The 18,213-nt window shown below is 37.2% G+C and overlaps 1 protein-coding gene across 1 annotated transcript in view; it reads right to left on the bottom strand.

Annotated features, from left to right (window-relative positions):
- The window catches only part of DDX10 (DEAD-box helicase 10), a 159,250-nt gene that overhangs the window by 40,085 nt on the left and 100,952 nt on the right, over positions 1–18,213 (bottom strand). Inside the window, exons 14-16 of the mRNA XM_026721030.2 lie at positions 17,656–17,769; positions 13,856–14,017; positions 6,523–6,579 (exon numbers count right to left, since the gene is read on the bottom strand). Of these exons, the coding sequence (XP_026576815.1) occupies positions 6,523–6,579; positions 13,856–14,017; positions 17,656–17,769 (333 nt within the window). The remainder of the gene's footprint in view (positions 1–6,522; positions 6,580–13,855; positions 14,018–17,655; positions 17,770–18,213) is intronic.

Raw genomic sequence — 18,213 nt, 5'->3', positions numbered from 1 at the left:
AAAAGAAAGTCAACTAGCTGTGGGAACTCAGAGGTGTAGGAGTAGGCTATAAAACTGAGATATAAAAATTCAGGGTATGAAAAATTACATCTGTCAAAAATGTTCTAAGCAGCCCTAAGCAAGTCAGTCTTTCTCAACTTCAGTTCCTGGATACTCCTTCACCGTGATTTTGCAATGTAGTATTGTGGAATAATAATGCTATACTAGCTGATTGCAAGAAGATATAAGTACAAAGAGTTTTGAATTTTTGGAAAATGCTATACAAATCCTAAACATTTCAATAATTGCAGTAGTCTGGGAATTAGTGTTTGCTAGAAGTTCTTGATGCAGATAGATGCATAGATGTTTATTTATATTTACATGTGTGTATGTGTCTGTAGTACACACATGCACACACACACAGAGGTATGTATGTATGTATGTGTGTGTGTGTGTATACACATGTATATGTATGCACATGTATATGTATAAGTAAGGGACACTGGTCAGTTACAAGAAGTTATGTGTAGTTTGCAAAAATTGACTGGGACAGTCTATATGGCCTTAAGAATAAAGGAATTGGGTAACATGCCCCCTTACTGGACTGGTACCTACAATAACTACAACATTGTGCTCTCTGCTTCATGGTTTTACTTTGATTTATATAGTACATTTGTTATATAAATAAAGTATATTAATCAGTCCTCCCCAAACTGGAGACTGTGCACCCAAAATTGTTCATGTGTATTTTAAAAGTGAAAAGGAGTCACTTTTTTTTCCAAGTCTGAAGCACATAACAGTAGAGTATTCTTCAGTATGAATCCTGGAGTTACTGAGTATCAGTGACACAAAAATTGTGACAGACAGAAGCATTTTTAAGATACTATAATTTAATTCCCATAGATGTCCCTGAGATCTCAGATATAGAAGTCATATTGGCCATTCAATCGTTCCTATAAAGAAGAATATTTATAGCTCAGAGTAGGAAATGAGGGGTCCTTAGTGGTCTCTGAGCTCGACTATTTTCTTGCAGATGTTTCATTACATCATAATGGACTAGCACTGATGATGTTACCTTGTTTGGATAATAAAATGTCCCCCCCACACCAAAAAAAAGAGCTCAAAGAGCGCCTATTTCCTACTCAGTCCTGGAATTCAAATTAAAACACCTTCAATAAATGAAAGTCTAATTCTTTCTTAAACCCATGTAGCAATGGGAATTCTTGGTAGGTACTGTAACTGAGTCCTCTGCCAGTCTTAACCACTGCTAATTGCTCAACTTCCTGACTAGTAATTCTCTTCCCAATCCTTCTTTCAATGTTTCTACCATTTCCTTTCCTTTGATTCTTTACAGGTAGTCCTGGCTGACCAGCCACTTGTTCAGCAACTACTTGAAATTACAACAGTGCTGAAAAAGGAAACTTATGATCAGTTCTTAAAGTTGTGACCCTCACTGTATCCCATGGTCATGGGATTGCCATTTGTGATCTTCATAGTCAGCTTCCAAAAAGTAAACATCAATGGGAAAACCAGAAGGACGTCACAAGTTGTGGCCATATGACATTGTGCTTAATAAGCCACAGTGATTCACTGAACAACTGCAGCAGGAATGACGCTGTAAATCTGCATGACATTTCACTTAATATTTGCGATGCTTAGCAACAGAATTGCCAGTCACAATTGCAATCAGTAAGTGAAGACTACCTATACTTTTATTAATTTAAAGAAATATATAAAAAGCAGTATCAGTATGCTTGGAGGGAAGGGCACAGCAAAGTAACAAGAGTTGTCAACTTCTCCCAATTCTGGAATTTAAAATTGAATTTTATCTTGTCTGCAAATTTCCTAAACAGAACAATAATAGGTTATTTTCTTAAATTATAAACATGCATGCAACATGTTAGCTACACAGCACTAACTAGATTATAATACTGGAAAAACTAAAAATAGTATGCATCAACAAAACATTTCAGAATCATTGCAGTGCACAGAAAATGTGAAGGCCATACTTAAAATACTTTATTTTGGATACTCCAATTAGAGATGCTGTGATTGCTTCTGAAGTTGGTGCAGGTTAAGCACCCATTTTAATATTCAATATGATAAAAATAGATTTTGAGATCCCTATTATGTCTCTTTATCCAACTCTATATACTATAATCATTCATTTCACACTGAGACAAGATCATCTCTTTCTTTTTATTATCCTAGCAACACTAATAAAGATTGCTAAAATGTATTTTTCTGTGGGCAAAGTTATCTTCTAGGATATGCAAAGCTTCAGAAAGAAGTTTACTAGATACGGATGAATTCTTGTAAAACCGCAGGTGCTTTTCATAAATCACCAGGTGGTACAGTCCTGCCCTACAGCATCAGCTATTTATTCAAAATTATCGTATCAACCATCCTGTAATGGCAGGGTGGGTTAGGCACAAAGTATGTAGATAAGAATTCTTGGATGCAAAGATGCCTATAGTCTAACAGAGTGACAAAGAAAAGGAATGAAAGCTGGGACCTATTTTAATAGAAGAGGCTTGACCCACAGTTAAGCTATGAAATTGAAACTGCAAAGAGAGAGAGAGAGAGATTAAATTATGTAATGTATGAAAATATGTATAAAGAAGTTATTACAAAAATGGCAATCCTCTGATAATTTAATATCTCAGCACTGCCAAAATAATTTGACATTTTTTAATGAGCAACCAGGCAAATAATAAAAATAATAATAAAACCAGGCAACCAGTTGTTTAGGATTTTTTGCCAACTCCAGTGAACAAGAACTCACTTCTGCAAATGCCTAAGGTAACTGGACAGATGTAGGATTTAAACTGGGATGAGATGGGGAAAAGAAAGTGACAGGGTGGTTTATGCAGACGCTGGCTACATTGTGATACAAATTGCCAGGACCTTGTTAACAATTGTAATACAGGTGAAACTCAAAAAATTAGAATATCATACAAAAGTTTATTTATTTCAGTAGTGCAACTTAAAAGGTGAACTTAATATATGAGATAGACTCATTACATGCAAAACAAGATAGTTCAAGCCGTGATGTGTCAAAATTGAGATGATTATGGCTTACCGCTCATGAAAACCCCAAATCCACAATCTCAGAAAATTAGGATATTGTAAAAAGGCTCAAATCAGCTAATTAAGCCATAACACCAACAAAGGGTTTCCGAGCCTTTAAATGCTCTCTCAGTCTGGTTCAGTAGGAATCACAATCATGGGAAAGACGGCTGACCTGACAGTTGTGCAGAAAACCGTCATTGACACACTCCATAAGGAGGGAAAGCCTCAAAAGGTAATTGCAAACAAAATTGGATGTTCCCAAAATGCTGTATCAAAGCACATTAATAGAAAGTTATCTGGAAGGGAAAAGTGTGGAAGAAAAAGGTGCACAAGCAGCAGGGATGACCGCAGCCTGGAGAGGATTGTCAAGAAAAGGCCATTCAAAAGTGTTGGGGACTTTCACAAGGAGTGGACTGAGGATGGAGTCAGTGCATCAAGAGCCACCACACAGACGGATCCTGGACATGGGCTTCAAATGTCGTATTCCTCTTGTCAAGCCGCTCCTGAACAACAATGTCAAAAGCATCTTACCTAGGCTAAAGAAAAACAGAATTGGTCTGTTGCTCAGTGGTCCAAAGTCCTCTCTTCTGATGAGAGCAACTTTTGCATCTCATTTGGAAACCAAGGACCCAGAGTCTGGAGGAAGAATGGAGAGGCACACACTGCAAGATGCTTGAAGTCCAGTGTGAAGTTTCCACAGTCTGTGTTGATTTGGGGAGCCATGTCATCTGCTGGTGTTGGTCCACTGTGCTTCCTTTTAAGTCCAGGGTCAACGCAGCCATCTACCAGGAGATTTTGGAGCACTTCATGCTTCCTTCCACAGACAAACTTTATGGGGATGCTGACTTCATTTTCCAGCAGGACTTGGCACCTGCCCACACTGCCAAAAGCACCAAAACCTGGTTCAATGACTGTGGGATTACTGTGCTTGATTGGCCAGCAAACTCCCCTGACCTGAACGCCATAGAGAATCTATGGGGCATTGCCAAGAGGAAGATGAGAGACATGAGACTGAACAATGCAGAAGAGCTGAAGGCCACTATTGAAGCATCCTGGTCTTCCATAACACCTCAGCAGTGCCACAGGCTGATAGCTTCCATGCCATGCCGCATTGAGGCAGTAGTTGCTGCAAAAGGGGCCCAAACCAAGTACTGAGTACATATGCATGCTTATACTTTTCAGAGGTCCGATATTGTTCTATGTACAATCCTTGTTTTATTGATTGCATGTAATATTCTAATTTTCTGAGATTGTGGATTTGGGGTTTTCATGAGCTGTAAACCATAATCATCACAATTATGACACATCACGTCTTGAACTATCTTGCTTTGCATGTAATGAGTCTATCTCATATATTAATTTCACCTTTTAAGTTGCATTACTGAAATAAATGAACTTTTGCACGATATTCTATTTTTTTGAGTTTCACCTGTATGTTCAAAATTGTGTTTATTGAGATAGTTTGAAATAGTTTGAAATCTTTTGAGGTATGTCTGTTCAACAATCTCTTGCTCAGTGATGCTGTTAAAATCTGTTTTCCAAGATGCTTACCTTAAGATCTGCAGTCATTGAAATGCTGTGATATTACTCTATCCTCGCAGGAGTTCTGATATTAAAACTTTACCCATTAATTTTTTGCACAATTATTTAGCTCAAAATCACATGTATGAAAAGGTTTCAGGTCCCAAAACTCCAACAAATCAAGGCTCAGTGTTATACAACTCTACCTTATTTCTAGAAAAAGACAGAAATGGCCATATAGGAAACATCTCCAAAGATATGTTAAGACCTTGTCATTCGGATAATTAAGAACACAACCAACATCTTGAAATGGAGCAGAATTGCTTATGGGCAGCTAGTATATTATCTGTGAAGGCTGGCTTGTAATAATTAGCATCAGCTCTCTGGGTGTCATGGACAAAGCCTATTATATATTATTCTGACATTTTGCTCTGATCCTCTTAGTGTTGATTTAGTATGTTCCACTGTACTGACTCCTTAATGATTTGAATGTGCAAAACCAAAGAAGAAAATGTCACACTGTTTGATAAGCAGGAAAGAATCTCTTGCCTATTATATTTCAAATTTCATTTCTTGATTCAAATCTTGAGTACCATACAATTTTAAGATTGTTATTACCACTGCTGTCCACTGTTTCAGCCTTACCAACATTTACCTGTTATTTTGAAACAAGTTTTTTTCTGAAATTCATCTTTTATTATCATTACTGCTAGGCAGTCTCCTTTTTTTGATAATTTAGACCAATTATTTGCCTTCTTTTAGTCTACAATGAATGTCATTTACCAAGACCAGCTCTCTGAGTTTTACTGATGGCACAGAGAACACAGAAAGAAGGATGGCATCGAAGGAGACCAATCTTTGCTAAGAGCCAGACAAAAATCATGTCATTTTGATGCAATATAATGAGACCGGTAAGGCAAATGATGCACACAATCAGAACTTCATCCTGGAAATTAATTTCCAATCAGTATCTCTTGAATGAGCTGAGTTTCTTTGCCGTAATACATATACCAGATCAAAATTACAGTTTAACATGTGATTTGCATTCATATCAGAATGTTTATTTCCGGATTTATCCATAGCATATAAGCATTTGGTTTTAAAGAAAATCCTTCCGCAATTCTGCATCCATAGCTGCATGCATTAGTTGTTACAATATTCAAATTACACATGCAAATGATGAAACCAAAAGACATGGAAAAAGAATTTTGGAGGAAGCAAGGACAATGAATATGCAAGGATTAAAAATATAAAAAATGTAAAGAGTAGTAAGAAGAACACAAACAGAAGACTAAAAACTTGCATACATGGCTTTCTTTCTATTATACACTGTGATGGTTCAACACCCTTAAGATGTGCACATGCAAAGCAGTTCAAGAGTAAATTATCATTAAACTTGTTTTCTCATACATGCTGACTTAATGAGCTTTTTTTTTTTGTATTAATGGGACATATGAACCTAGGTGCTAAGATCTTAGCTACTATAAATTAGACTATTCAGCAATCTATGGATAATAGCAACAATGGCTTTCATGGCAACCTTTTAGTAAAGCAACAATCTCTATGCAGCCATATTGCAAAGGCACTGACAGTATGCTCTACAAATTCCCAATGTATTTCTCCAGATTTAAAGTCATTTTCCCCAATGGCTTGGACTCCAGAACATGCCCTTCAAAAAGAAAAAGTTGTCTGGCTAAAAAGGGGTGACATGACCCAGACCTCACCCCTTTTAATAACCATAGTTAAGACCCTGGAAGTATTACATCTTAAATAGCAAACTGTATTTTATTTTCAGTCCCTTTATAATCATTCTCTGCCTTCTCCCTTTTCTCTGCTACAAAAGACTCTAGTACACTAATGGAAATTTTTCTTTGAATATCCTATAATTTATTTTATCTTATTTTTATCTGTTTTATTTGTATCCTTTATTATTTCCATCCTCCTCCTTACCTTTGCATTCATCTTCCTGGCTTCCCTTCTAGCTGCCTTTTCTTTAAGCCTTTTCTCCTGTAAAGAACAAAATCAAACATAAGAACATAAAGCAGTGTAGATCAAAGAAGCAACCTGAACCAAAAATGGGACTTTATGAAGAACCCTTTTGGACATGCCTACATATCACCACCATTAGCTTTTCTAGGCATAATAATGAATACATGATCAGAAAAAAGTTCCCATTTCGCCTTATTTTTAACAAGTGATTAATATTCTTTGCCTGGGCATTTATGCATTCTGAAATGTTGGCTTAACCTAGATGTAGACTGCAGTATTTTCTAAATGCTCTATCTATTTTCAATTTAAAGATAAGTAGAGAGATAAATATATGGACCAACATTTGTCTCTCAGGCTGTGACAGATTTTCTTTCTGATGTATAGAACTATGAAGCAACCACACACAGGGTGACTGAACCCCAGAATAGGACACCAATGTGTAAGTTTTCTGTTAGTATCTTTCATCTTTTCCAACCTTGTAAGGGACTACAGTGATTTCTCAACCCTATTAACAAACCCTTAAGGTTTCCATTATTCATTTTAGAGCTTAGGTCTCTTTTTCTATGGTGCACACAGAAAAATCATGAACTCTGTGATATGCTGCACTTGTTATTTAGTCACTAAGTCTCTTCACAACCCCATGGCCCATAACACACCAGTGCCCGCATTTTCCATTGTCTTCCTGATTCTCCCCAAACTCATATTCATTGCATCAATGACACTATCTAGCCATCACGTCCTCTATCATTTTCCTTCTCCTTTTGCCTTCAATCTTTCCCAATATCAGAGTCTTTTCCAATGAGTCCTCTCTTCTCATTTGGTGGCCAAGGTATTTGAACTTCAGCCCCATTCTTCCGAAGTATCTGTCCTTCCAAAGGACAGTCAAAGTTGATTTCCCTTAGGATTGACTGAACCTTGCAGTCTAAGGGACTCTCAAGAATCTTCTCCAATAACACAATTCAAAAGCATCAATTGACACTCAGCCTTCTTTATGGTCTAATTCTCACAGACATACATTACTATTGGGAAGACCACAGTTTTGACTGTATGGACCTTTGTAGATTCCTGTTTGGTGGGTACCAGATTTGGGAATGGGCAGTCTGAACAGGGTGCCCTCTATTTTGGGTGCAAGATAATTTCTCCATCGTAGTGTTATGGAGCACAAAGAAGGCAACTGTAAAGAATTATTCCTGGCTCTCTTTGCCATAGCAGCAGCTTGTGTTCCCAATATTTATTTGAACATATGGATGCACTCATAGAGATCAATGAACGTTCGTATAATTTATTTTATAAAGACTCCATTTGTTTCAATTACTGTCAGGGTAATTAATGAGTTAGTCGGAATGGGAGCTATGGGTCACAAACTACTCCAGATTAAACATCGGTGATATTGTTCTCCTTTTCTTGTCATCTTTAGACATGTCAGTAACCCAACTGTGACTTGTTCAATTCTTGTACATTCAGTGTAAATACCTTGACTCTGTAAGACAGTACTCAATTTTCTACCGCCTCCAGCCCAATTTCCAAGCTACTTTGTTATGACCTTCTATGCTGTATCCTGTCAACCTATGTCACTTGCCCATTTCTCTCAAAACCTAGTTGCTCTGCTTAAAACACTACCACTGAAAAGGAGCTGCAACACTCTATTAATAATGACCTGGGAGAAAGAAAGAGGTGAGGAGATGAGACAGACAAAGGGCATGGGACAAGTTCAGACAGTTGCCAAATTAGAAGATGAAAATAGATTTTGGGGAAAAACATTAAAAATTCATCAGAGAGACTATTCCAAGCATAGGGAGACATCGCTACACTGTGCTATTTTGGTGACATTCATCTATCACCCTTGTATAAATTAAGCACAACCACAGAAAAACAAGGAGGGCAAGAGGGCAAAATCATCAGTGCTACAACTGTGCAAACTCCAATCCTTTTAGAAAGGCTTGTATGGGAACGAGAGGCAAAACTCTACAAACTGGAGATTACAGAGCAGAGATACCTGGTCAGTTTTGCCCATTGAGAGAGAAAGTTTGTGAAGGGAATAGAATCCCATTTCATGGAAAAATAGTGGAAATATATATCAAGTGCATTTTTACAACTGTCATTTTCTATGCACAAAGTACATACACATCAATTTTATAATTAGAATTAATACATAAGTGTACTAGTTGCATGAAGATATTTATCAACCCTTAAAGAGCAGGGCACATTGAGAATATATATATGCTAAACAAAACTCCACATTGGTGACAGGAAAGGCATCCAGCCATTAAACACTCTGCTAGCTCCATTCAGTTTCCCAGACTCCACTCCGGTAGGGATTATGGAGTCATTAAAAGATGATGATTATGTACTAGCTAAAGAGCATTAAAGAAAGTAGAGAAATCCTACAAAGAACTATTTGTAGTAGGGTAAGAGACAACATAAAATTATTTTATGTGCAAAAAAAGCATAACAAAAAAAGTGAAATGGGGATAACTAACATCTCCTTCTAAATAAAAGTTATTAGATTTATCCACAGAAAGACTACAACATATTGGACATTTATCAAAATGTCAAACTCTGCAAGCGAGATTTCAACAAACATCCAGATTTTTGGCAATCGATAGCTTGAAGACATACAGTACTGTATACTTCCTAAGTATTTTAATATGCCTGCCAACATGTCACAACTGGGGAATTAAAAACATAAAGAACAAAAAGACCTCATTTTAAGTGACAAAAATAATAATAATACCCAAATGGATCAAGGAGTATATTACAGGAAAAAATTACAAGTATACGAGGAGTAGGAGATTGTGTTCTTTATATTCAGAAAAAGAACATCTTGACAATTTTTATGGGAAGTTATTCTACTTATAGTAACACTATTGTTAGCATAACTATTAGAGTCCAATAGTTGTTCTGATCCCAATAGTTATCCTAATCATCATCATCATCATGAATAGCTATTCTACTCAAGAGCCACGGTGGCACAGTGGTTAGAATGCAGTACTGCAGGCTTCTTCTGCTCACTGCCGGCTGACTGCAATTTGGTAGTTTGAATCTCATCAGGTTCAAGGTTGACTCAACACCCTTCCATCCTTCCGAGGTGGTTAAAATGAGGACCCAGATTGTTGGGGGCAATATGCTGACTCTCTAAACCACTTAGACAGGGCTGTAAAGCACTCTAAAGCGTTATATAAGTCTGAGTGTTATTCCTATTGCTATCATCATCATCATCACATAATAACAGAGTTGGAAGGGACCTTGGAGGTCTTCTAGTCCAACCTATTCTACTCCATCATCATCTATTAAATTTACACACTCGGCGACTCTGAGCAGTTTATAAATTGTTAAAATGATTTTAAAACAAAACGTGGGGGGAGAAGAAAAAGCAGAGAGATGGCAGAAATGATAAAACCAGACATGGCTCAAATCATGCTCATCAGAGCCCTGGGCAAAGACCCGGGTCTTCATAGCCTTTTAAAACATAGCCCTTAAAGGGGTGGGGGCTCTTCCAATTTAAGGGGAACCTCATTCCAGAGGGCAGGCACTGGGACAGAGAATGCACAGTTCTAGGTCCCCATAAATGGCATTGTTTAATTCAGGGGTCTTCAAACTTGACAGCTTAAGACTTGTGGACTTCAACTCCCAGAATTCCTCCACCAGTCATGTTAGCTCAGGAATTCTGGGAGTTGAAGTCCACAAGTCTTAAATTTGCCAAGTTTGAAGATCCTTGGTTTAATTGAAGGATTAATCATCTTTTACAGTTAAGATAAAAGAGTATGCAACAAGAGTTATGGCTTCATGTGATCCTACGCTTTCGCTTATTTTCCACTTTACTGAACTTTAGTGGTTTAGGTACAAATCCTAAAATACATACAGGTTTACATCTTGATTATCGATATGCATCTTGCTAAACTTTTTAATAAAAGAAAACATATTTATTTTTCCTGGAAATATACTTGGTCTGCAGAATATCATCTCTTATGTTTTCTTGGTGCCAGAATAATGAGCAGAAGACTTCTTGCTAGCCCAAGAAACTCCAAATCAAAATTCAAGCAACTATTCAAAGCTTTGCATAGCCCAATGCTTTCAGAGCACCTACGATGTTTTATGGGATTATGAATGTATTATCTACAGTGAAAATTGCCTTAGGCTGCTCTAACTCTCTACCCTTTTGTAATAAGATAGGGATAGAGAAAACTAGGAATTTTTACATATAAATCTCATGCTCTGCTACTAACCAAGGCAGAATCTCTCCGTGAGGCACAGTGGTGATGCCACTACCTTATTATACTGCAAACTATATCCTATAATAAGTTATAAACACTCAATAAATGAAATTAGTACTTCTATAGATGCTATTATAAAGAGCATAGAGAGGTAGATACACCTTAGAGTATCTAAACCACTGTTTGCTGGCAGTAATGGCTATTGATCGCCTCTATACGTAACAAATATGTATTATCTCCAATATCACAGAAAATGTACCTTTTAATGCTAATTACTATAGGATATGCATATGAAAGTGACAGTATGCCCATGTTCTATTTGTGAACTTTCTAGAAGCTTTCAGTCAGTGTAGGACTGCAATAACAGATTAAAATGGGAAATGGATAAAAATAGTTTGTTCAGCTTTTGCTTTTAATTTGGGTTAGTTTGCTGCTAGCTCAAACTTAGTAATAAAGTAATAACTTATAAAGATTTATTTTGTTCTGATAAAACAATGGAAGGAGATGAGAAAATAAGCCAGTAGAAACAAGTTACATTAGAGTAAGAGTAGCATACCACTTCTAGCAAACAGAGAATGGAGGGGAAGGGAGGGGGGAGAAATGGAGGGAAGAAAAGACAATGTTTGAAACAAGTCTTTTAATTTATTTATTTATTTAGCGTATGATGCAGGCATGGTGTCTTTTCCTTTCCTTTATTTATTCCATGTTTTCAAGGGCTATGGGGCAAAAGGCCTAAATCCCAGGTCCAACAAAAATGGTTTTCTCAATCATTTTCTCATATTTCTCAGTCAAGAAAGACGGTGTGGCAACAAACAAACCTAACTTCTGCCTCTGAATTCTAGTGCCCTCATCTACTAGAAGGGGGGATTAACTTTAAAATTATAAAACTACTGAGATAAACAGATATTTTTTTAAAAAAAAAAACTTGACTGCACCCCAAGTTTACTACATGATCAGAGAAAACAGAAATAGAAACAGCAAACAGCAGGTGCTAGGCATGAATATTAATTGTTTTTTTATCTTGTGCTGGCTATGTTAACTACTCTGGGGTTCAACTTTGGGAGTTAGTCCAAGCTTTTGTAACAAAATATCTAACAAAAAAATCCACCCAGGTTTTAAGAGCCAAATCTAAGACTCCACTTCCTTTTATTATGTATGTATGTATGTATGTATTTATTTATTTGCTTTATATTGCCGCCTATTCGCCCATGGAGACTCAAGGTGGCTTACACAATGTAAAATCTTATTTAAAACAAAAAATAAAAATAAGAACAAAAAGAATCAAATAAATTAGTAAAGTACAATAGAACAAAACTTACAAAAACAAAACAAAATAAAAACCAACTCCCACGCCCCCACCCCAACAATAGTGGATCACACTAGTCATTTGATGGGTTCCATCCCTCTGTGGGTTCCCCAGGCCCACTGGCAAAACCAGATCTTCAGTGCCTTTCGGAATAGTATTAATGAGGGGGCCATTCTAATCTCTGGGGGAATGATGTCCCAGAGAGAGGGAGCCACCACAGAGAAGGGTGGCTTCTCTAGGTCCCACCAGGTGTATCTCTCTCAGGGGTGGGACCCGCAGCATTCCCTGCCTCCTCGCTCTAATGGGTCAGATAGATGTCACTGGCAAGAGATGTTTCCTCAGATAACCCGGATCCAAGCCATTATGTAGTATCGTAAAGGTAATGAGGTGCATGGAATGCTTTTTACCTTCCCACAGAAATGGTACCTATTTATCTATTCACTGCTAGGTTGGCAGGAGCTGGGGCAAGTAACAGGAACTACTCCATCATGCAGCGCTTGGATCTCAAACATGGGCTGCTCAGCATCTTTAACCACTGAGCCATTGTGCCCCCTACTATTATGTAGTATGAACCATGAAACCTGGAAATACCAGGAGCATGTAATGTAGCCCCACATTTTTAGAGTGCCCTTTGACAGGAAATGTGCACAAATCTATGCACATTTGCTATAGATTACCTACAGCAAATGTGCACAGATTTGCGCACATAATCCTCTGTTATCACCACTCATGGCCAATCTGTTCCTAAGAAGGCTTTCATGTTCAACAATAAATCTTTAGTTCAAATTTCACACATTATGCAAAACTCTCGTTGTAAACCAGGCTCAAATACTATTTCATCTCCTCCAGATCAAAAATATATAACTGCCTATCCTTTTATTCCATGTCCCCAGAAAGTTTAATAATCTGCTCTATTAAATACAGATTATTTCTTCTTCCACACATGGAAAGGGGTTGGTCTTGTTACAGTATTTTTATGTGCTTCATCCACAGATACACTATACATGAGAAGAAGGAGAAGGGCATTAAAGGGAAAGAGTAACATTTAGAACTATTCTCTTCTGTCAAGGGCTCAAACTTTCAGCTCTCTTTTATGACAAATAAATGGCCCAGCAACAATCTTTGTATTTTTATGTCCTGTAATTTAATTTCTTGTAAATGCCAAAAGGGAGCTTAAACTATTACTATTAAAGCTTTACATTATAAGTGAAATCAATCACCTTGTTGCAATGACATTTCTTGAATAATTCATTGGCAACTCTCAATCACCCCCTACACAAAACATAGCTATTTAAATAAAACATCATACTCCTAAAATCTCATTAGTACAGAGCTTTTTAGTCCTCATCATTCTTGATGAAGTACAGTCTTGTTATTACGCTACTCAAATTTTTACCCTTTTATCTACTAACAGTCTATCATACAAATAAATTGAATATTGGTCCACAACACCACAAGTCTATGACCATCCATCCACTCATATGGTTCGGTTACTGTTTGTACATATTTATTTAAAATCAGAACATCATACTTGAATGTCATAAATTGCTTACTAACAAGAATGGCAATATTCATGGGGAATAGCAATACTAGGGAAACAAAACCAAGGATCCACATCTCTCTTTGGATTGCCTCAATTCATGCATCAGACCAGAACAAGAATTCTGAATAGATAATTCTTTTTCCAGTAAAATCCTTCAACCCCAATGAACATGCCGACATTTCACAGTATTTCCATTTGATATTTTGACAAATGGGATGAGATTCTACTTACCCTGTGTTTTTCTTTAATTTTCTTTCTATATTCCTCTTTGTCAAATTTATCCTCCTCCTGAAGTCTTTCTTTTGCTTTGTCTAGATTGATTCCATTACAATCATCACCATCTTCCTCTTTGTCCAGGATAGACTTTTGTGCTGGTGGCCACTGCTGAATTAACTGAATCACAGAAGAAGAATAAAAACATTTCAGTACTGCTGTTTCTATTCTTCAGTTTAAAAGGAGTTCTGGATTGCTATGAAGACCAAAAGACATCAGACCCAGGGAATAGTTACAGAAATATAATTTTCAGGCAGGGAAGTTAATAGAGGAAATAAAAATTGAAGTAAGGCCCTGAAATACGACATTGTTTAATTAAAGGGGGTGGTTCAAATGTCAGCTTGTATGAGGTGTGCAGACTCCACAGCAAGTAGGCAGTCCCAAATAACTGGGCCTTGTATCACAGAAGCTTTATAGGTCATAACCATCACTTGGAATCACACCCAGAAGCAAACTGGCAACCAGTGCAGGTCACATACCAGGGATATCAAACAAACATACCAAGAAATGCACTTTATTGCCTGCATTGTTCCATTCTGGACCAATTGAAGTTTCCAAATGGGCTTTAAGGACAGCCCAGATTCAATGCACTGCAGTAACTGAATCATGAGGTGATTAGAAGAATAATTGTCTCCCAACCCAGGAAAAGGTACAACTGGCACAACAGATGAATCACCTGCTCTCAAAAGGAGATGTAAGTCTAAGAAGGCGCCCAGATTGCACACAACTCTTAAATAACACAATAGCAGAGTTGGAAGGGATCTTGGTGATCTTCTAGTCCAACCCCCTGCTCAAACAGGAAGCCCTATACATTTCAGACAAATGGTTGTCCAATTTCTTCTTAAAGACCTCCTGGGTTGGAGCGCCTACAACTTCTGGAGGGAAGGTGTTCCACTGGTTGATTGTTTTAACTGTCAGGAAATTTCTCCTTGGTTCTAGGTTGCTTCTCTTCTTGATTAGTTTCCACCCATTGCTTCTTGTCCTGCCTTCAGGTGCTTTAGAGAATAGGTTGACCACCCCCTCTTCTTTGTGGCAGACCCTTAGAAATTGGAATACTGTTACCATGTCATCCCTAGTCATTATTTTCATTTACCTAGACATACCTAATTCCTGCAACCATTCTGAGCCAGAACTGTGACTATCCAAACATAACAAGGCATAGCAAAGACAGATGCATCTTACAGTAGTTTGGTCTATGCCAAAGCATCAAGCCATCCAAATTCAAGAGTGAGGTCAACATTTCAGAACCAGGAGGATATCAAAAGGTTATTTCATCACCCAATAATTGTACAGCAACAGCTTTTAACACTCTCTTCTCCTCATGTGCAATTAGGGTGCTAATGTGCAAAAGTTCAATCCAGATAAACCGATCGTAAAAATCCAAAGAGAAATCCAAAGAGAAGCCAATAGCAGCAGGGGAAAATCAGCTAACACAGCATTTGTTCAAATCCAAAGAGTGAGTATGTATGCATGTATGTATGTATGTATGTATGCATGCATGTATGTATGTATGTATGTCTCATTCAGCACTATCAGGTATACACTGGAAATCAGGGGGTGGGTGGGTAGAAGTGGGAAGCATCACAGTCTTCAGAATTCAAGCTTATGTTCCCTGAAAGGGAATACAAAAAAATGATGGGACAAGAACAATGAATTCTCGCAATCCCAAGGAAAGGGGATTCACTGAATCTGGAGACAACCAACGATAAACAGTGATTGTTAAGAAAAAGCAATGAACCTCAGGCACAGAAAATACTGCTACGTAGAAATGGGCACCAATACAATTAATAGAATCATTTCTACATTTAAGCCTCTGTTTATATATAATGGCATAATCATAAGCACAAATGACTGAAAAGATCAAACTTTTTGACCACCATCCCCTCTGTGAGACTATACGCAACAGTGCTAGACTCCATATCAGATATTCACAAGAACAAGCTTTAATTCATTGACCTCATTATAAAAGTTGTCAATGGTTGTGAGAGAAACACACATTATAGTGCTTCCTAGAAAAAAGAAAAACAGGCAAAAAACAAATGGTTGCGACTTTCCATCAAGCTTGCCTACTTACTCTCCGTTTCAAATTAGCTTTTGCAATTGCAATGAACTAAGAGGCAAAGCAGTAAAATTTTGACTTGAGCAGGGGCATTTATCTCAGCCTTCTGCAAACTAACGTAAATGCTTCATTGCAAATTGTAATTTCCCTGCACCCAGTGCTAAGGTACTGCTCGCAGAGGTACTGAAAAGGTATTGGGCTCGTTATACTCTTGACAACACTGAGGAGGATCAAAAGAGGGGAAGGGAAGTCAAGGAAGAGTCAGGCTGCGTTCTGTTGAAAACAGAGATGTGACAAATGAAGGTTATATTGATGAAAAGCACCTACAAACCATCGTTGTGATTCAGGTCCCCTCTGCCATGAAATTTGGTCCTCTGCCACCCGGAAACATTGACTTATGTAATCCATTCAATCCAGTAAATGAGCATGCAGAAATGGGTTTTTTAAACTGTTCCCAATTCCCACAGAAAAAGAACAGTTGTACATTTGCTATTAGTTTGGCATAGGATTTCAGACTACGCTTATGACAGTTATTCATCAGAAATACTGATTGAATATACGAAAACTAGGAAAAGTACTTTTGGATTTCAGATACAGTATAGTTGAAACTCATTCCAAACTAGGGACATGCAAAACATTTCCAATTTAACTCCAAAACACCACCAGCTTGATTGAAAACCTTCAGCTTGGAACACAAAACAACTGTTCTGAACTCAAAGCAGGATGTTCAGAGGGTGACACATTTTTGTATTTAAGGGAATCTATCAATTCCCCTTGGAAACCTTTACATACTATTTAATTAGAAATAATCAGTAATAATGAACAATCAGGGAGCACTCCCAAAGTTTATATTTTGGGGACAATGGCGTTCACCCTGGCTTCACCTCAGTTCCCAAGTCCAACTTTCTCCTTACCAACAGTACTTGCATTTTGCCTGTCTTTAATTTTAGTTCGGTGTTTCTCGTGTAGTCCATTACTGGGATTAAGTATATGGATTACATCCTTGGAGTTAGATGGTAAGGAACAGTAATTTTTTTTTTTTTACTTTATTTACTCAAATGTTTAGCTGCCAAACTCCATGGAACTCTGTGTATCATTAGCATAGTGACAGCATGCCACTTCAAACATTCCAAGGATGTCAAGTGAGAAGAATCAGGACCACACTTTAAATTCCAATGAAGCTGATTTGTTGCTCATGTCTATACTAATGGTCAGCACTAAATTTGCACTTTTCCAGACTTAATGGAATTGGGGGGAGAGATTTGGATCACTTGTGGGAATGTAATGATTCAAGGCTGATTCCTTTCTTGACTCCACCCCAGGCTCTGCTTTGTCTTTTCCTGTAAATGAACTCCAACAGTAGTTTTAAACAGATTTTGAAATAGATTTGGTCAGTATAGGGGACAAAATAGAATACTATGGGATACCACGGATCAATCAGTGACAGGTGTAGAACAACAGCTTCCAAGTACCACCTTTTGAATATGTTTCAACAGAAAAGACCATAACGACTGCAAAACTGTACCCTCTAAGCCCAACCCTGCCAGGTGATCCATGAAGATAATTATAGTCAGTGATTACAAGTATCTCCAAGTGGTCTCAGAGAACTTGTAGAGTCATATTCCCTTGGTCTACACTCCAAAAAGATATTAATGTAGGAAGTCTTAGCAGTATAATCAAAGTATTTGTTTGATCTTACCTCTCCGTCATCAGTAAATACAATTTTTGTATTTACTTTAAAATTTCTCTTCAAAACCTTTTTAGCTTCTTTTGTTTTAGTTATTTTCTTCTTCAGTTTTACATTCGGTTTTATCTAAAAAAGATGGAAAAAGGAAGACAACCTTTATCATAAAAGATTCTGAAATAAGTATTATTCAATCAGCATCAAAAAAAAATTTCTACCTTTCAGTGTTTTTTTAATAAATACATTTCTAATCCTGCACATTTTAGAGATACATTTTAAAGTGTGATGTGATGTCTCAAAAAGAAGAGAGAAGCCACTAGGGAAATTTTGTGATGTGATATCTCAAAAAGATAATGGGAAAATTTCTAAAGTCATTAATACATCAGACTGTGATGAGGCAATACTATCTCAATACAGTTGCAGTTTTGCACCCTTAACTGAGCCAGAAAAAAATCTAATAATTTTGCAATATGTTTTTGCAGTTTCTAACCACATTAGCTTTTTCCAATAATATTTATAAACACTAGTTTGTTTCATAAATAATTAATACTATTCAAACTACAATGATTAATA

This window comes from Pseudonaja textilis, chromosome 7, assembly GCF_049901715.1.
Source record: "Pseudonaja textilis isolate UNSWEBS1 chromosome 7, rPseTex1.2, whole genome shotgun sequence".
NCBI lineage: Eukaryota > Metazoa > Chordata > Lepidosauria > Squamata > Elapidae > Pseudonaja > Pseudonaja textilis.
The sequence above is the reverse complement of the archived record's forward strand: the minus strand, read 5'-3'. Positions and strand labels throughout refer to the sequence as shown.